Genomic DNA, 20,457 nt, shown 5'->3' on the forward strand with positions numbered 1-20,457 from the left:
CATTGTGGCCATCTGGGGATTAAACCCGTGGATGGAAGATCTCTCTCTCTCTGCCTCTGCCTCTCTGTAACTCTGACTTTCAAATAAATAAATCTTAAGAAAAAAAAAACATTCACCAAAGCAGAAAATTTTGAAAATGAGATTTTTAGATTAAGCGTTTTCTCACCCCCCTTCCCCACCCCCACCGCCTCCCACACCCTGGAGGTTGTGCACACGGGCGACAGGGGGTGGCTACTCACCTACTGACACAGTAGAACGCGATCAGCCTGAAGATGTCCTCAAACACAAGGACCGAGCCTTCCAGGTACAGCACTGCGGAGAGCAGAGAGGGCTCCGTGAGCAGCCCGCCAGGGACGGGAGCGAGGGAGCCGGCAGCTCGCTGGGGGCTGCGGCAGGGCGGGTCTGCCGCGTTCGCCGTGGTCCTGGCGCCCACCATGGTACCTGGCCTGCGTGGCTGCCAAGCTACATCCACGAGAAGTGGATTCCGGGTGCTCACCCACTGATTTCAGGGTTACCTACTCTGGCAGCTGCTGTTTAACACACTCATTCTTGGCAAGAGGATCCACAAGATTCTAGACTTTAAAAGCAGAATTAAACATCTGACAGTTCCGAGGACTGCCAGGGGCCCCAGGAGGGAGTTGTCATATTCCACACTGGCCTCTAGGAGGCGCTGCGACCCAGGGGCACTGAAGTGGGGACACCAGGCTTTCACTTGCCATCCAGGGTCTCTAAGTCCCTGACGACACATGGCTGCCAGGCACCCTAAGGTGAGGGTGGCCCTGATGTCCCACAGCTCTGACGATGGAGAGGGCTTGGTGGGCTGCAGCTAAGCCTCCTGGGAAGTGTGCAGGTGACACAGTCAGTGCCGAGGCTGGACAGGAACCGAGCAGAGGTCCCAGGCAGGGGGGCTGCAGGGCCCGGGACGCCCAGGGGGCTGCTGCAGGTGCCCCGCAGGCACCGTCCCCACTCCTGACCCTCATCCTGGCACCCCACAGCCGCCATGAGTGATGCTCCCCCCCAGGGAACCACCTGGCCGTGCCGGGGTTGAAAAACACGTGAGCATCACGTCCGAGTGCCGGCACCCTTACGTCGTCCCAGCTTCTGCGCTGCGAGGCCCAAGGCAGCGCCTGGCTTCCAGGTCTGGACTGACACTGGCTACAGCCACATCCCTTTCCCTCTCGGTGCCTCCGTTGCCTTTGGGCAAAGACCAGGAGCCCTTCTCACGCTGTAAGCACACACATCAGGTGCCACCAGGCTGCCACCCTCTCTTTAACGCTCAGGACAGCCCCCCAACTGTCTGGGTCTGAGAGAGGGTTGGGGGGGGGACAGGAACCAACATAGGAAGTTTGTGGGTAAACGAATTAAAGGGATAAGTTTATTTTGGTGCAAAAAATCTTTACACTTCATGCCTAGCTTTTTCATAATATATATCTTTCTGGGGCCAGTGCTGTGACATAATAGGCTAAGCCACCACCTGCGGCGCCAGCATTCCATATGGGAGTCAGTTCGAGTCCTGGCTGCTCCTCTTCTGAGCCAGCTCTCTGCTCATGGCCTGGGAAGGCAGTGGAGGATGGCCCAAGTGCGTGGGCCCTGCACCTGTGTGGGAGACTGGGCCATCACCTGCTACCTCCCAGGGTGAACAGTAGCAAGAAGCTGGAATTGAAAGCAGAGCTGGGACTCTGATATGAGTTGCAGGTGTCCCGAGCCGTGCTAAGGGCTCACCCCTACCTGTGTGAAAGTGCTGAGTGGGGATTATCATTTGTGACGCGTACACCTGGGAGGCACAAACCCCGTCTTGCCTATTAGCACACGGTTCTGTGAACCCGTGAGATCGAGTTCCAACACATTTGATCGACAACAGGAGTTGCTGAGACATTTCCCAGCCACGGCTCCCGTTTGAAGAGCTTGCCCAGAGTTACCCTCTGCCTGGGACATTTTTATTACACATTCCTTCATTGACAATTAATTGTGCTTGTAACCTCGAGAGATAAAGGATGAACGGATAAGGAGACGGGAGGAAGCCTCATGGTTAGAAGTGTGGACACTGCCAAGGATGGGCCATGGAACCCATCCGGAACCCCTGGGGGGCAAGCAGAGTCAAAGCAATCAGCTCACCCATTCCCCGCCCTCCCCCCCCCCCCCGCCCCGTGCCAGCTGCTAGCTCACTCCGTAAATGCCCGCGATAGTTGGCTGAGCTGGGACAAAACTGGTAGCCGGGAACTCTGCCCAGGTCTCCCACATGGGTGGCAGGGACCCAAGGACTTGAGCCATCACCACGGCCTCCCAGGGTGTGCTTCAGCAGGCGGCTGAAATCAGGAGCAGAGCTGGGAGCTGAACCGAAGCGACTCTGTTGTGAGAGATGGGCATTTTTCTGATGACTGAAAGCCCGGGAGGGTGGGTGGGCAAAGTGTTGATCTGACCAAAGATGCACCTGGCCCAGCCTCACTTTGCAGCGGCCTCTGGATGAGCACGGGGAGGGTTAGGCCTGCCCCAGCAGTGAGCGCCGCAGGAGGAATGCAACAAAGTGGCACCTGCAGGAAAGGTGGGGTTGCTGGCCTCCCCCAGGTCTCAAGGCTGGAAGAAGACAAAGGCCCCGCACCTGGGTGGGGCAGGCAGCCTCTCCAAGGCCCTTAGGTGACACCCCTAGGCCAGCCTTCTCTGAATCCAACCCTCCTTCCTAAAGGAGGCAGGAGCTGCCCGGCTGGGCTAGGCCAGGGGTGCTGACCCCAAGGACGACAGGAAGCTGGGGCGTGGGGCATATGCGGAGGGGCAAGGGCCATCCGGGCAGGAACCCCTCCCACCCGCTGGGCTGGCGAATACAGCGCCAGGTCCTTCCTCACCCTGACGGTCACTGCTGCCCTCACAGAAGCCCACACCTGACCCGCGGTTGCCATGGGAACTGTCCCCTCGCTGGTAACGCCAGGCCTCATGCAAAACCCTGGGGTTTGGGGGCCGGCTCTGTGGCATAGGGGGTGAGGCCTCCTCCTGCAGTGCCGGCATCCCATATGGGCGCCAGTTCGAGTCCTGGCTGCTCCTCTTCCAATCCAGCTCTGCTGTGGCCTGGGAAAGCAGTGGAGGATGGCCAAGTTCTTGGGCCCCTGCACCTATATGGATGATTTGGAAGAAGCTCCTGGCTCGGCTTTGAGATTGGCCCAGCTCTGGCCATTGTGGCCAATTGGGGAGTGAACCAGCAGATGGAAGACCCCCCTCTCTCTCTGCCTCTGCTTCTCTCTCTGTAATTCTGCCTTTCAAATAAATAAATAAATCTTTAACAAACCCTGAGGTTCTGAAATGGACGAACACGGCTTCCCTAGTTCCCAGGGGTGGAAGGGGGAGGACGGTGACTCCTGGCGGGGCTGGGGACCCTGTGGGTCCAGGTCCGGCTCTGGCACCCACTTGCTTAGAGATGGCTATTGCAGCACAGCCCCTGTCTGTGAGTCTGGAGCTCAGCCCCCTCCCCACCCGAAGGATGGGCACCACCAGACCAGAGCTGCCAGCATCGCTGGTTCCAGCAGCAGGCAGAGCCAGAAGCCAGCAGGCACAATCCCAGGTTGGCAGGTGCATTGCCCCTGTTCTCCAAGCAAACTGGCCAGCCACACCCAGGCCTGGTTTCAACAAGCACTCTTGGGGACTTGCCCCTCTAAGAGGAGCAGCCCCTCCTGGGACCTCCAGGTGGCTGTGAGCAGGCCCAGCAGTGCTGGCGGGGGAGACTCAGGGTGAAAACCAGCAGTCACTACCCGAAAGGCACCACAGAGATCCGGAGCCTTGGGCCGGGGGGCCAGCTGGGGGTCCCAAGAGCTGGAAGGATGCTGCCTGGAAAATACGCAAGGAAGGTCTTCCTTCTCTCTCTGGAGTGTTAGGGTGCCAGGGTGGGCACCTCTGCTCCAGGAGCACAGCTGGCCCTGGAGCCCGTGTGTGTGCAGCCTGCCCGGCTCCCCTGCAGAGGGCCCCACCCCGTCCCTGGGGCTCACCGCCCTCGCTAGGCAGTCATGCTCCCCAGCCCCGAGTCTTCTCCTCCCCCACGTGCCTGGTTTCAGAGGCCCCCTGGTCTAGGGGCTCATTCTGGCCTGCCCCTGCCTGCCTCCTCCTCCCAGCTCCCAGGCACTGGGCTGTGCACAGATCAGAGCCTCCTGATTGGCAATGGAGGGCTATAGTTTTCCAGGATTTAATAATGCCATCTACCATTATTAAGTGCCCACTGTGCGCCAGGCTCTTTACTTCTCATCTCACAATGATGCCATTATCTACATTTTATAGGAAAGGAAACTGAGGTTAAGTTACTGGCCCAGTGCCAGCAGTGTACTGGGTGCCTTGTGTTCGGGACAGGTGGCCCAGGGCAGAGGGAGGGCGTCTCTCTCGAACGCAGTCACTGGCAGCAGAGACCCCTTTCCTGTGGGCACAGTCTCCTCCTCTGTCCCTGGGCAGGCCCCAAGTTCCCCTCCCCTCCCCTGGCCCAGCCCTGGGCAGACCCCCAGCCCAGAGCATGGTGGCGTCACTCCATCATTAAGTCACGGGCCTGACTCTGGCCCAGACAGCAGGGCCCACAGCTGACTTCTCTGCCCCAGGCCAAGGTCCCCACAGGGACAGCCACACTGCACTCCACTGCTGAAAGACCCCTTTTCTTGGAAGCTTCTGTTCCCCACCAAGCAAGCGTGGAGACAAATCTTGCAGAGTGAGACAGGAACGCACAGCAGACAGGACCTCGTCCAGGACCTATTTATAGGTTCAGATGCCAAAACAGAGGCGGGACATGAGGCAGACTTGAGAATTGTCAAGTGTCACGGAGACTAAATAAAGAGTAGTCAGGTAGGGAGCTTTCCTGGGATGGGGGGAGCGGCCGAGCAGAGGAGCCCTGGCCCAGCCGCTGTGCGTCTCGGAAGGCAACCCTGTGTGCACCTGCTCACATTGTGGACCATGACAGAGTGATGGCACCCGTCAGGGAAGAGCACTTTGCTCCCCTACAGCAGAGGGGACAGGAGCAAGGGGGAGGGCCCAGAGCAGGGACATCCCCAGGTGCCACAGCAGAAGGACCCACCATGGACGCCCAGGAAATACCAACTCCAACTCTGGCATCTGGTGAAGTTGGAACTTTGATGCAAGGTCTGGGAGAACAGTGAGAGCCGTGGGACCCACAGAGGTTTAGCCACTTGCTGCAGGTCACAGAGCTGGGAATTAACCTCCGGGGGCACAGGTGGTATTGTGTGCAGGCACTTCTGGCTGTCACGACTCAGGGGCCGGAGCTACCAGGTCTGGAGGGCACTGGCCAGGGATGTGGCTGACACTCCCCCTGCCCACGAGGCTCCCCCTGCGGATGAGCCAGCTCCAAGCACTCAGGGCCAGGTGTCACACGCTTTGCCGATTGCAGGAGCCCAGGCGTCCTGTGCTGTCAGTACCCGGCAGGCTGCCTGCTGGCCACCACCAGTGCCTGCAGGCGATTCAGTGGAAGACAGTGACGCTCACTGGGCCTCAGATCAGGCCCAGAGGGATGGCACTCCTATCCTCTTACCCCGCAGGACAGGGACACTGAGAGCCCAGAACGAGGGACCAGTGTGGGGACAGCTGACATCTGACTTGCTTCTGATGCTGCTGAGTGGTAGCTTTGGGATCTGCAGGAGAGGAGGCCCACACTTCCGGGAATGGAGAGTCCCTACCCGCACTTCCGGGAACGAAAAGGCCTTGTCAAGGGCCCCACGGATGCCTAAAGGTCAACCAATGAGGATCAAACCCGCCTCAACCTTTAACCCCCAAGCCCTATATCAATCTATAAAAGGAGCCCTCCCCACCTTGCCGGGGAGCAGAATTCCAATAAAAGCTTGTGTGAATTGATTGATTCATCTGACTGGGAAGATTTGTTACGCGCTGGACACCTTGCACTGAGCCTCACGCATAAACCCCCAGGCAGCTGGCGCAGGACCCAGCTTTCTTCCTGGCTCGTCCTCAAGCGTCCAGGGGCAGGCTCAGCCCTGGCTCAGCCCAGAGTCAGCAGCCACAAGGAACGGTCAGTGGAGGCGCGTGTCAGGGCACTCCGTCATGGCTGTGGGTTCCCCGCACCCTCCAGTCCAGCCCATCTGCCCGAACGCTCATGACCACCGCCATCCTCCTGTTGGTCACCTCCCTGGTTCTGAGCAGCTGCCAAAGAAAGGGGCGCTACTGATCGCTCCATGTTGCTCCCCAAGTTCCCCATGCAAGGCACAAGGCTGGGCACCTTCCAGGACCACTACAAATGCCCCTGGTGACAGGTGGGGACATCACTGCTGACCGAAGGAGAAGCACCTCAGTTGACACAGGGACGTTTGTGCTGAGTGGCTGGGGGTGGGGGTGGGGGTGGGGGTGGGGATGGGGGTCCGGGTCAAGGTGCTCAGGCCATCACTCACAGGGTCCGAGCTTTCTCTAGGCGGCCTCCATCCCAGTTCCCCTTGGGCCACCACCGGGCAGTCTCCCAGCCAGGTGGGAAGAAAACGGCTTATCTCTAAGCACAGATGTGCAAACAGCTCTCTTGGCCCCCAAGGAGGACAGAGGCAAGGGAGGGCGAGTGCTGGGTTTAGCATCTCAGCCCCTCCTGTGCTAAAGACCACCTCGGAGTCTGCTCCTCCGACTGGAGCCCTGGCCCCGGATGTGCATTTAGTCTTTGCCTATCAGTTGTTTGCCTGGCCCCTACTCTGTGCCAGGCACTGCTGCAGGCTGCGGTGTGTGTGGGGGTGGCGGCACCATGCTCACCACGTAACTGCTGCCCCCCTCTGCCCCTGGTCCTGGGGTGATGCTACCACATGGGGCCCCACACCCGGTGTCTCTGAGGCCCCCTCTGGCTCCTCTTGCTTCCCCAGCCAGCCCTGCCCCTACATCTCTCTGGAGCGTGTCCCCTCCTCTCCATGCCTGCCGTAACTGCCTGGCTCGGTCCGCGCCATGCTGTCCTTGGCCATTGCCATGGAAACCTCTTGGTCTGTATCCCCACCTTCCGGCCTTCACATCTCCCCCAGCAGTGTGGGGCTTGTGTAAAAGGCACCAGGTGGGGTGTGTGTGTTGGGGGGTGATTTTAGTGCCATGGTGAAGATGCTGCTTTGGGTGCCTGCACCCCATACAGGAATGCCTGGTTCCAGTCCTGGCTGCACTTCCTGTTGATGAGCACCCTGGGAAGGCTGCTGACGATGGTTCAAGTACGTGGGTCACCCATGTAGGCAAACCTCGATTGATCTGTGGACTCCTGACTTTGGCCTGGCCCAGCCCTGGCCATTGTGGGCATTTAGGGATTAAACCAGCAGATGGAAGGCTGTCTGCATCTCTGCCTTTCAAATATAATGAAAATAAGCAGAATTGAAAAAAGTCAATCAGATCATGCCCCATGATCCGGTGCTCCAATTGGGACTAGGACCCAGGGTGCCGGCGCCGCAGGTGGAGGATTAGCCTAGTGAGCCGTGGCGCTGGCCTGCTGATGTTATTCTAGTTCCTTCACTTCCCTAGGCACCCAGCAAAGTCTCAGTAAATGTTTTGTTCATAACTCAATAGAGGGGCCGGCGCCGCGGCTCACTAGGCTAATCCTCCGCCTGTGGCGCTGGTACCCCGGGCTCTAGTCCCGGTTGGCGCGCCCGATTCTGTCCCGGTTGCCCCTCTTCCAGTCCAGCTCTCTGCTGTGGCCCAGGAAGGCAGTGGAGGATGGCCCAAGTGCTTGAGCCCTGTACCCGCATGGGAGACCAGGAGAAGCACCTGGCTCCTGGTTTCGATTGGCGCAGCATGCCGGCCGTGGCAATCATTTGGGGGGTGAATCAATGGAAGGAAGACCTTTCTCTCTGTCTCTCTCTCTCACTGTCTAACTCTGCCTGTCAAAAAAATAATAATAACTCAGTAGAGGAAGAGGCCCAAGGAAAGCATTCTGGGCTATGTAGAGGGAGTTTCTTCTACCAACCTCTGAGCCACATCCCACAAACTAGGGACCCGGCTGGGGTCCTGAGATGCTGGTGGGAAAGACACCAGGTGCCAGGAGAGAGAGCGGAACCAACACAAACCCCGCCCAGCCCACCCCTCTCCCAGGGTCTCCCCAAATCCCTGTTACAGAGTGGCCATGTTTCCCACACAAGGCTCAGGAACTTGCCCAGATTCAACCAGGTAGTAACTGACAGCCCACGCGTCAAATCCACGTCTACCCATTGTTGGCTCTGCCTGCCACAGCCGTGGTCACAGGCGTTTCTCAAAGGACACCATGTAAATGCTCCACTGTGTCCTCCCAAGGAAAGACAGGACTCAGGGACCCTGAAGCCGGGGAAGCGGTCTCAATGTTATTCCACCATCAGCTGTCTCACATCATCCACCTGACCTATCTGGGAATCCATGCCACACCTGTCCAGTCTCACCCTGATTCTGAGATATTTCCTGTTCTCTTAGAGTTGCAGCCTTAAAAAGATCAAGCTTTTTACTTAGGCACTCTAAAAACCTTATACACACATCACCTCTATCACCTCTATGCAGACGTCACACCTCAGTGTGCAGAAGGCTCACCAACAAGCGTTATTCAACAGAAAATGCAATGAAAAGACAGCCTCATTTTTGTGCAGAAAACTTGAGTCCATGCTTGGTTTTTCCGTAAGTATTTTCCAAGAACTTTTTGAAGATCCCTTGTATACGTCTCTCCCCGAGTTCTGCAAGGTGGTTGTTACCATCTCCATGTTACAGATAAGGAAACCAAGCAGTGATATCCTGGAAAATGTTTTCAACTGGCTATCCAAGAGACGGGAGGGAATTCTCATTTACACCGTTTGCAGATTCCCACAGTTCTCAAGAGTCGGCTCTCACCTGTGGGTGCAAGTCAGCTCCAGCACGCCACCAACATCACAGCTCAAACACCTTCACCCAGGCGGTAAGAGGCAGAGGGGGGGACATCTGGCCCAGTGGTTGACACCAGTTACGATGCCCGGGTACCACTCAGAGAACTGGGTTTAGTTCCCACAGCCAGCTCTGGACTCCAGCTTCCTGCTAATGCAGACCCTGGGAGGCAGCAGTGATGGTCAAGTGGTTGGGTCCCTGGCGCCCACGTAGGAGACCTGGCCTGGGTTCCCGAGTGGTGGCTTTGGCGTGATCCAGCCTTGGCCTGGGAGTGAACCAGTGGATGGGAGCCTGCTTCCTGTCTCTCTGCCTCTCAAATAAAGACTGTTGTGTGCATGTTTTACAAAACGGGCAGACCCACGCCTGGGACTTGGGTACCTTCCTCAGTGGGGCTGTCCTTCCTACAGCGCTCCGAGCTGCGGCTTGGACTCTGAGGTGAATTCCGATGCTCTTTGTTAACTAGTTCCCCTGCTGAAGAGGAAAGAGAGGACACAAGGAGGCAGCAACACATATAAGTGACTCAGTTATATCCAGTCTGCTTCCTTCTCTGTCCTACACCTCCCGGACATAGAGCATCACTGGGCGCTGGGCCGAGGGATACAGGAGGTAAGACAGCAAACACCCCGCTCAGGTGCGAGAGCTTTCCCCGTAGCATCTACAGGCCTGGGCTTCAACCCAGTGACGTCCTTGGGCACCCCTTCCTCAGCTACCAGTGGGGGCCTGGCACCTGCTTCACGGGGCTGGGGTGGAGACAGAGGGGCTGAGGTCTACAAAGACGCACTCAGCACCTGGTCCGCAGCAAGGCCTCAGTAACCGGGGTCAAAGGCTGCAGAGAAAGATCCCACGGCCGAGGTACAGGGGAGCTGGATTTCGCCTGGGAGGCCCTAGCTTTGTGGGTGTCAAGGTCAGCCCTGGACTGGGAGGAACACTGAAGGGGGAATTCCTCCACAAGTCCCCTAGAAATTTCCACCGTGAAAACCATGACCGAGATGTCAGTAAGCACAAACAGGAATAGGATGGCCAATGCAATGACTCACTGATCCCTGATGGACAGGAAGGTACCAGTCTATTTTCACGGAACCTTCCAGAAGGTCTCACCTCTGATGACTTCCTTAAGTAGTGTGAGCAGAAGGATGAAGTTGGCTGGACAGGGACCATGCTGTGGCTCCCCAGGGGCCGCCTGGGCGCATGGACACAGGGCCCCGTGAATTTCCCTGCGCTAGGATGAGCCTTTCTAATCCAGGTGCCAGGAACATCCTAGTTAGGCAAATGTGTGGGCTTTATTCCAACATGGCGTTCTGTATCTATCTCTTGCCAGGTGAGCTCAAGAGTCCCTTCTGCTATGAGGCCCAGAAACACTGAGTGACTTGCTTAAGGTCACACAGCAAGTTACCAATGCAGCTGGCTTCGATCCAGTTCACCGAGACGCACCCATGGTGTCGCATAAGCTCACCCTGGTTCTGACTTTGCTCATGTGTCCTAGTAGGGAAGATACCTGGGACCACCTAGGGCAAAGCCAGAGGTGCTCAGGGATAAGTCAACCTCCTGTTTTGGCTAAAACTCCCAAAGCATGGGGGCCAACGCTGTGGTGTAGTGGGTAGGGCTGCTGCCTGCAGGGCTAGCATCCTATATGGGTGCCGGTTCGTGGCCTGGCTGTTCCACTTCTGATCCAGCTCTCTGCTATGGCCTGGGAAAGCAGTGGAAGACGGCCCTGCATCCGCGTGGGAGACCCAGAAGAAGCTCCTGGCTCCTGGCTTCAGATCAGCACAGCTCTGGCTGTTGCGGCCATCTGGGGAGTGAAGCAGCGGGTGGAAGACCTCTCTGTCTCCCTCTGCCTCTCTATAACTCTGCCTCCCAAAGCTGAGTCCCCCAGAAACCTCTCTCTAGAAGCGTTCCGGTGGGGTGACGCTGGACATCCACGTGGGGACATCTCGGACACAAAGCACTCACAAAATCACGTGGCGTGCTTCCTCTGCCCTTGGCGTGGATCCACTCGCTCGCCCGTGATGTTTTCAGGGCAGGATCTGGCCGGTGCAGGGCCCCGAACCCTCTCCCCGGGCTTCTCCCTCGGCTCCTTCTGATCATACCGTGCGGCAACCCTGCCTCGCTGGCCAGACTCAGGCTTCCTGGGGACAGCGACTCTGTCTTGCGCCAGCCCAGTGACCCACGTTCGGGAAGGAAGGGCCGGAGCAGGAAGCAGCTCTCTGGCGTTTTTGCCAGGCTTCGGGGGTGCTCACATCACCAAGGCAGCGAGGCCCAGAAGTCAAAGGATGGGCTTTAGTTCAGAGTCAGATCAGCGGAGGAAACTGGACGGGAAGCCAGGTTTAAATTTCCCGCTGGGTACTGCTGTTGCCGCATCCTACAAACTTTAAGTGTTTTTCTTTTTTTGTAAAGATTTATTTTATTTATTTGAAAGAGTTACAGAGAGAGAGGTAGAGACAGAGAGACAGAGGTCTTTCACCTGTTGATTCACTCCCCAAATGGCCGCCAACAGCCAGAGATGAGTCAATCCAAAGCCAGGAGCCAGGAGCTTCTTTCACATCTCCTACGCAGGTGCAGGGCCCGAGGACTTGGGCCATCCTCCACTGCTTTCCCAGGCCACAGCAGAGAGCTGGATTGGAAGAGGAGCAGCTGGGACTAGAACTGGCGCCCATATGGGATGCCAATGCTGCAGGCCCGGGCTTTAACCCACTGCGCCACAGCTCCGGCCCCATTTTAACTGTGTTTTCATTTTCATTTACTTCAAAGTATTTTAATGATTTCTTCTGGGTCCCCTGTGTTAATGATAAGTTTGTTGTTTAATGTCCAAGTACTGGGGGATTCTCTAGCTATTTTTCTTGTATTGATTTCTAGTTTAATTCCATTGTTCTGAAAGCAGGCCTGGCGCGATCTCCATTCAATTTGCAAACCTGTGTGTTATGGCCGGAAAGCGCTTTATCTTGGTGGATCTTCCTCGTGAGCCTGAGAGGAGGCCTGCGGCATGGGTTACACACAGCTCACCAGCCGTGGTGCCCGGCGTCGGGTACACCCAGCTCACCAGCCGTGGTGCCTGGCGTCGGTTACACCCAGCTCACCAGCCCTGGTGCCCAGCGTCGGTTACACCCAGCTCACCAGCCCTGGTGCCCGGCGTCGGGTACACCCAGCTCACCAGCCCTGGTGCCCGGCGTCGGTTACACCCAGCTCACCAGCCCTGGTGCCCGGCGTCGGGTACACCCAGCTCACCAGCCCTGGTGCCCGGCGTCGGGTACACCCAGCTCACCAGCCCTGGTGCCCGGCGTCGGGTACACCCAGCTCACCAGCCCTGGTGCCGAGTTCTGCTGAGTCCCCACCAGCCGGATCTGCCCTTTCCCGACAGAGGGCGCCGAGGTCTCCAATGGGCCACAGAGCCCGCTGTTTCTCCTCGCCGTTCTGCCAGCTTCGCCGCCAGTGTTTTGGAGCGGTTAGGCACGCACTCAGGGACAGCTCTGTCTTCCCGAAGCCCTGGCCCTTTATCGTCACACCCACGCAATACCCGTCTCCACTCCTGATAGCTTTTCCTGGACTTCTCTCTGCCTGAAATTAATATAACCATTCCTGTTTCCTCCCCCAGCCTTTTTTTTTTTTTCAAAAAGATTTATTTATTTGAAGGCCGGCGCCGCGGCTTACTAGGCTAATCCTCCGCCTTGCGGCGCCAGCACACCGGGTTCTAGTCCCGGTCGGGGCACTGATCCTGTCCCGGTTGCTCCTCTTCCAGGCCAGCTCTCTGCTGTGGCCAGGGAGTGTAGTGGAGGATGGCCCAAGTGCTTGGGCCCTGCACCCCATGGGAGACCAGGAGAAGCACCTGGCTCCTGCCTTCAGATCAGCGCGATGCGCCGGCCGCAGCGCGCCTACCGCGGCGGCCATTGGAGGGTGAACCAACAGCAAAAGGAAGACCTTTCTCTCTGTCTCTCTCTCACTGTCCACTCTGCCTGTCAAAAAAAAAAAAAAAGATTTATTTATTTGAAAGTGTTGAGAGAGAGAGAGAGATCTTCCATCCACTGGTTCACTTCCTAAGTGGCTGCAACAGCCAGGGCTGAGCCAGGATGAAGCCCAGAGCCAGGAGCTTCATCCGGGTCTCCCATGTGGTTGGCAGGCACCCAAGCACTTGGGCCATCTTCTGCTGCTTTCTCAGGCCATTAGCAGGAAGCTGGATCAGAAGCAGGGTTGGGGGCAGGCGCTATGGCATAGTAGGGTAAGCCTTCCCCTGAGGTGCTAATATCCCATATGGGTGCCGGTTCAAGTCCCGGCTGCTCCTCTTCCCATCCAGCTCTCTGCACCATGTGGGAGATGTGGAAGAAGCCCCTGGCTCCTGGCTTCAGATCGGCTCAGTTCCGGCCATTGTGGCCAATTGGGGAGTGAACCAGCGGATGGAAGACCTTTCTCTCTGTCTCCCTCTCTGTCTGTAACTCTACCTGTCAAATATATAAATAAATCCTTTTTTTTTTTTTAAAGCAGGGTTGGGATTTGAACCCAGGGACTCCAATCCTGGATTTGGGCAACCCACATGGTATTTTTGCCAATGAGACAAACACCTGCCCTGTAATGGATATGGATCTTTATATTTGGTTTCTAGTAGACAACATATAGCTGGGTCTTATTTTTTGATCCACTGTAACAATCTCCTTTAATATCTACTCTATTTGTTACTATTTTCTACTCCATGTCCTGTTCCCTGGTCCTATTTTTGTTTTCCACTTTTTCTGTCTTCTGTGATTTTTAACTGAGCATCTTACGATTCCATTTTACCTTCTTGCCTGGTATACCACTCTGTTGGTTCACTTTCCAAAAGCACACAGCAGCCAGGGCTGGGCCAGACCTAAGCCAGGAGCCAGGAGCTCCACGTGGGTCCCCCAAGGAGGTGACAGGGACCCCTCACCTGCTGCCTCCCGGGGTGTGCATTAGCATGGAGCTGGAATCCACAGAAGCACAGCTGGGCCTTGACCCCAGCACTCTGACGGGGGATGTGGACCTTTTTTTTTTTGACAGGCAGAGTGGACAGTGAGAGAGAGACAGAGAGAAATGTCTTCCTTGGCCGTTGGTTCACCCTCCGATGGCTGCCGCGGCCTTCGGATCAGCGTGGTGGGAAGGCCGCAGCCAGGTACTTCCTCCTGGTCTCCCATGGGGTGCAGGGCCCAAGGACTTGGGCCATCCTCCACTGCACTCCCTGGCCACAGCAGAGAGCTGGCCTGGAAGAGGGGCAACCAGGACAGAATCCGGCGCCCCGACCAGGACTAGAACCCGCTGTGCCGGCGCCGCAAGGCGGAGGATTAGCCTGTTGAGCCACGGCGCAGGCCGGGGGGATGTGGACATCTTAACCACGGTGCAGAACACCTGCCCCTCCCCTTCACTTCTGAATAGTAATTTCGTAGGTGCAGAATTCTTGGCGACTTTACTCTCTCAGTACTTTAAATATGGCATCCCACTCTCATTTGCACGGTGCTGAGGGCAATGGTCACGCTGCTCCTCTACACACAAGATGTTTTCCCTCTGACTACTTCCAGGATCTTCTTTTTTAAGATTTATTTATTCAAAAGGTAGAGTTACAGAGGCAGAAAGAGAGAAAGAGACAGAGATACAGAGAGAGAGAGAGAGAGAGAAAGTCTTCCATCTGCTTGGTTGACTCCCCAAATGGCTACTCCCCAAATGCTGGAGCTGAGCTGATATGAAGCCAGGAGCTTCTTCTGGGTCTCCCATGTGGGTGCAGGGGCCCGAGCACTTGGGCCATCTTCCGCTGCTTTCCCAGGTGCAGTGGAAGGGTGCTGGATCGGACGTGGAGCAGCCAGGAATAGAACTGGCGCCTATATGGGATGCTGGCGCTGCAGACAGCAGCTTAACCCACTACACTACCTTGTAACGTTTCTCCATGACCCTATGTGATGCACTGGGTAAAAGGCACTGCTGTGAAGAGGCCTTTGTTAGGTGGTGGGACGATGTGAGGGGAAGGAAGCATCCCACAGCCCGAGAGAAGCTCCTGTCTTCGGGAGCCTTTGCCCTTGCCCTGTGGACTTCATGTGTTTCCCGTTTTTTTTTTTTTTCCCTCCCTGCCTTTTTATTTATTTATTTTGACAGGCAGAGTTAGAGAGAGAGAGAGAGAGACAGAGAGAAAGGTCTTCTTTCCACTGGTTCACCCTCCAAATGGCTGCTATGGCCGGTGCACTGTGCCGATCCGAAGCCAGGAGCCAGGTGCTTCCTCCTGGTCTCCAATGCGGGTGCAGGGCCCAATGACCTGGGCCATCCTCCACTGCCCTCCCGGGCCACAGCAGAGAGCTGGACTGGAAGAGGGGCAACCGGGACAGAACGGGCACCCCAACCGGGACTAGAACCTGGGGTGCCGGCGCCACAGGCGGAGGATTAGCCTAGTGAGCCGCGGTGCCGGCCCTCTCCCTGCCTTTTATTGGGACTGCATGGCTAGAATGGGCTGTAGTTGGTTAAGCTCTGGCAGAACTCCAGCAAATCAGGCTCTGGTTAAAAACTTTCTCCTGGGGCTTGGTGTTGAGGTACAACAGGTGAAGCTTCTACTTGCAACACCGGCATGCCATAGGAGCACTGGTTCAAGTTCCGGCTGCTCCGATTCCAATCTAGCTCCCTGCTAATGCACCTGAGAAAGGCAGTGGACGATGGCCCAAGTGCTTGGGCCCCTGCACCTGTAGGGGAGACCTGGCGGAAGCTCCTGGCTGCTGGCTTTGGATCAGCCCAGCTCTGGCCATTGCAGTCATTTGGGGAGTGAACCAGCAAATGGAAGACCACCCCCCTGCCGCCTCACTTCTCTCTGCCTTTCAAATAAAACAATAAATAACTAATTTTTAAAAACAGAAGATGCAGCCATCAGGAGGTGATTAGGCCACGAGGCTCCTCCCCCACGAATGGGACTGAGGCCCTATGAGACTTCCCCTGGAACCAGCTCACTTGCCCTTCCACCTTCTGCACGTAAGGGCGCAGGGCTCCCGCCTTCCGCCTCTCGAGGAGGCAGCCACAGGTGCGACCTCGGAGCAGAGAGCAGCTCTCACCAGACACCTGCACCTGCCGGCAACCTGATCCGGGACTTGTGAGAAGCAATTTCTGTTCTTTATAAGAACAGGTACTTTTGGCCGGCGCCGTGGCTCAACAGGCTAATCCTCCGCCTTGCGGCGCCGGCACACCGGGTTCTAGTCCCGGTCGGGGCACCGATCCTGTCCCGGTTGCCCCTCTTCCAGGCCAGCTCTCTGCTGTGGCCAGGGAGTGCAGTGGAGGATGGCCCAAGTGTTTGGGCTCTGCACCCCATGGGAGACCAGGAGAAGCACCTGGCTCCTGCCATCGGAACAGCGCGGTGCGCCGGCCGCAGCGCGCTACCGCGGCGGCCATTGGAGGGTGAACCAACGGCAAAAGGAAGACCTTTCTCTCTGTCTCTCTCTCTCACTGTCCACTCTGCCTGTCAAAAAAAAAAAAAAAAAAAAGAACAGGTACTTTTGCACACATGGCTACATGCTGAACTGAGCTCACCCCTACCCAGCCCCCTCTGTCCTCTGGGGCCTGCACCCTGACCCCTGACCCCTCCTGTAGTCAGAGCTGTGGCTGTGCAGAGGCCCTGTCCCCCAGCTCAGCTGAGCTGGGCTGCCCTCTTTCAGATGTGTCTTCCGGAGCTGCACAGCCCTGCAGTCCCGGCGCACACAGGCCAAGGCCACCCTGGCACTAGCCCATTTCCTGCACATCTGCTCTCTCTCTTGCCTCCGAGGCCCTGTGTCCCAGATCTTTCTTTATCTCTATCACACACCCCCTCCTGCATCTGATTCTCCCAGGGCCGAACAGTTCCCACGGTCACTTTTCTAGAGACGTGGGCTGCACCCAGGACTTTCCCCAAGGCCCCGGGCAGCTGAGAGGGCAACGGCTGCCCCTTTTCTTAGCCCCCCATCCCAGCTCCTGGGACACCTTCCAGACCTGCACCCTGGCCAGGTCTCTCAAACCCCTCGCTCACCACCCCCCGTCCTGGCTCAGCCCCGGTCCCACCAACTCCCACGCTCCTGAGCTCTGCTGAGACTGATCACGCTTCCTCCTGCTCAGAATCTTTGTGCTGCCTCCCACGGTGTTACAAACCCCGTCCCTAGAGGCTTGGGGCAGTGGTCAGGGCCCTTGGGGACCCGCTGAGTGCCACCCTCCCAGCCTCACCTCCAATCACACCCACCAGCACCTTACCCTTTGCTGCCTCTGAGACGTGATGTAGGCTGTGGTCCCAGGGGATCACGTCTGCTCCCCGGTTTCTCTCTCACAGTCGGTTCCACCCTCCCAGGCCCTCAGTCAAGGGCTGTCGGTGTGGGTGCCCGCCATGTGCAGGCGTACCTAGCACCCACGACAGCGCTGGGATTTCTGGCTAAGCGTGCCCGCGTCTGTCTTTCCCACTGCTCCAGGGACAGCGGCTGTGTCTTATCTCTTTTGACACAGATCTAACGCACTGCAAAACTTTGGCAATGTTTAGTAACACGGAGGAAGCTCATAATAAAATGTCAGAGTGAAAAAAACGAAGGGTAAAAAAACTATAGACACCACTAGGATTCAAAATCTCCTTTAAAAGAACGGAGAGAAATCCGCCAAACTTCCCCAGTACGGTTTTTGGAGTTAAACTGTTGCATGATGTAATCTTCCCCCAGCCCAACCCCAGCTTTGGAAGCACAAAGGGAAGGCTGAGAAGAGGAGGGGATGAACAGTGGTTATCTGAGCCAGGATCACCGGGGTGATAACCAGTGTAAGAGACACCAGCTTCCAGCAGGGGCTCTCCGGGCGCGAGGCACTGCAGGAAACGAAAGGTTTCAGATGAGAACTGTTGGAGCCAGCGCTGTGGGGCAGTGGGCAAAGCCGCTGCCTGGGACGCCGGCATCCCGTATGGGTGCCACTTCGTGACCCAGCCGCTCCGCTTCTGATGCGGCTCCCTGCTAACGACCTGGGAAAGCAGCAGAAGATGGCCCAAGCGCGTGGGCCTCTGCCACCCACATGGCAGACCCCGAAAAAGCTCCTGGCTTCGGCCTAGCCTAGCCCCAGCTATTGCAACCATCCAGGGAGTGAATCAGCATCTCTCTGTAACTTTGACTTTCAAGTAAACAAATAAGTATTTTTTAAAAAAGATGGGAATTGCATTCTGCTTCATCCCCAGAGCTAATGAGAACTGCTGGTACCCTTGAATGCCTACTGCACGTGACACTGGAGATGTGCCCGTTTTACAGATGAACAAACTGATGCAAAGAGAGGCTAAGTAACTTGCCTGATATCACGAAGTGATAGAGCAGAAGAGAAATCCAGAACTGTCAGCTTTTCCAAAGCTCACGCTCTCGGAGAGGCTTTTAAGAACAAGAATGCAAGACTCAGCCGTATGCGATCAAGGCCCCCTCAGCTGGAAGGCTCAGAGGCCGCCTCTCCCTGCCAACAATCAGCATTGCTCCCGGCCTCTCTCTCCATGGACTCAGCACATCTTGATGCAGGCCACATCCCACGTTGGGACGAGTCAAACAAGGAGCACGGAGACACCAAAGGCGTTCGGGGCCCTTCTGCTGCTGGAAGGACTCGTCCAGAATCCCAAAGGCCCCCTCGGCCCAGGGGAGAGAGCTGTGGGTGCCACTCGGCACAGGATCCACACAGCCCCCTGCCGTGCAGGGGACAGAACCACGGGTCCACACATCGGCCCATGTCTGGGCTGCATTCCCAGGTTACAGCCAATCTGTCAACTTCGGCTACTGGACCTGAGCCACACTCCAGTGAGCCCAAGATTTGCTGGGGGTGGAAGAAACACTGGCTGGGCTGCCAGGCAGCCAGGGGGCGGCTGGGCAGGAGGGAGGGGACAGGGAGCGAAGTTGGGGCTGCCTGGGGAACTCAGACTGCATGGCCGCAACGGGCAGTGCTGGGGGCACCCCCACGCGGGCCAGACCACGCTGCCCATCACTTTCCCACGGCTCCTCTCCCAGAGACAGGGCCAAGGGACTTTCACGCCATCATGTGAATGCCATTGTCACCAAAGCCCATGAGTGAGAAAGAAGGTACAGGCTGAGCATCCCTAATCTGCAACTTTTTGAGAGAAGCGCTCGGTGCCATGAGCAGAAAATTGCACACCTGCCTTCAGGTGACGGCTCACGGTCGAAGCGGAGGTGTACCAACAGCACAGCAAGGGGCAGGCACTTGGCCGAGTGACTGACGCCCACGTCCCACATCAGAGCGTCCGCCTTGGACACCTGGGGCTGGCTCCTGATGCCTGCTTCCTGCTGACGCTGACTCCGGCAGGCAGCAGTGACAGCTCAAGGACTTGGGTCCCTGCCCTCCCTGGGGGAGACCTGGATCGAGCCCCTGGCTCCTGGCTTCTTTCCTGGGTCAGGGGCGGTTGTGGGCATTTGAGGAATGCAGCACAGATGGGATCTCTCTCTGCCTCTTTTAAAGACTCGAGAATATTGCGTAAAATCACCTCCAGGCTTTCTGCAGAACGGGTCTATGAAACACACGAATTCCATGTTTAGTCTTCAGTCTGCTGTGGATGTACAAATATCCCGAAGTCTGAAACAGTTCTGGTCCCAGGCATTTCGGAAAAGGGAGTGTCCCCCTGGCCGAGGGGTTCATTTGGCCCATCCGGGGCAGGGCTGCCGCCGGGAAGCCACCCTGACTGCCCTCCACCCCCTGTCCTGCTCCGTCATCCCCTGCCCCCTACCCATCCCCCGCCCTGGCCCTCGCTGGCTCCATTCCCTCTCCACACATACAGCAGGCCCTGGGGGTTTCCAGTAAGGCCAAGAGGTGACCCTGGCGTCTCAGTCTTCCTGGGGGACACAGGAGATGATGACACTTGCTCACGACACTTGCTCTGCCCCCTGCTGGTCACATGCTCCCGGGGCGGGGGGGGGATTCTAGTTCCCATCCATTTCCCACGGATGTCCATCCTGGACACGTGACCTGTCTCGGCCAATGAGATGTGAAGGGAAGTGGCACCTGCCACCGCCAAGGGGCCCTTTCAGGCCATCTGGGAGCTGAGTTCTGCCCCTCTCCTGCCCTGTGCCCTTGGGTGCTGCTCCTTCAGCCTGTGCTGCAGCACGCCGATGTTCTCAGGAGGGTCAGCGGGCACGTCACAGAAGGAGGATGCGCTGGTCACTCTGGCTAGCCTGGGCTGCCCGGTGCAGGCTGTGTCAAAGATTCCCTTCACAGGCCGGCGCCGTGGCTCAACAGGCTAATCCTCTGCCTTGCGGCGCCGGCACACCGGGTTCTAGTCCCGGTTGGGGCACCGATCCTGTCCCGGTTGCCCCTCTTCCAGGCCAGCTCTCTGCTGTGGCCAGGGAGTGCAGTGGAGGATGGCCCAAGTGTTTGGGCCCTGCACCCCATGGGAGACCAGGAGAAGCACCTAGCTCCTGCCATCGGATCAGCGCAGTGCGCCGGCCGCAGCGCGCTACCGCGGCGGCCATTAGAGGGTGAACCAACGGCAAAGGAAGACCTTTCTCTCTGTCTCTCTCTCTCTCTCACTGTCCACTCTGCCTGTCAAAAAAAAAAAAAGATTCCCTTCACAGACAGGAGAGGAAACCTGGAACGCACACAGACATGGTCCCCGTGCTCCCTGCTCACAGCGGAGCAGGGCCACACACAAGCCCGACCGCCCACTCCCGGGGTATCCCCTCGTCTCCTTCCCTCGCC

General features: G+C 57.4%; 1 protein-coding gene across 2 annotated transcripts in view; it reads right to left on the reverse strand.

Moving 5' to 3' along the window:
* RIN3 (Ras and Rab interactor 3) overlaps window positions 1-20,457 on the reverse strand; it is a 328,519-nt gene that overhangs the window by 285,360 nt on the left and 22,702 nt on the right. For both annotated transcript variants that reach the window (XM_062181250.1, XM_062181251.1), the window contains exon 3: window positions 240-312. In XM_062181250.1, coding sequence (XP_062037234.1) covers window positions 240-312 — 73 coding nt within the window. The remainder of the gene's footprint in view (window positions 1-239; window positions 313-20,457) is intronic.

Source organism: Lepus europaeus, chromosome 22, assembly GCF_033115175.1.
Source record: "Lepus europaeus isolate LE1 chromosome 22, mLepTim1.pri, whole genome shotgun sequence".
NCBI lineage: Eukaryota > Metazoa > Chordata > Mammalia > Lagomorpha > Leporidae > Lepus > Lepus europaeus.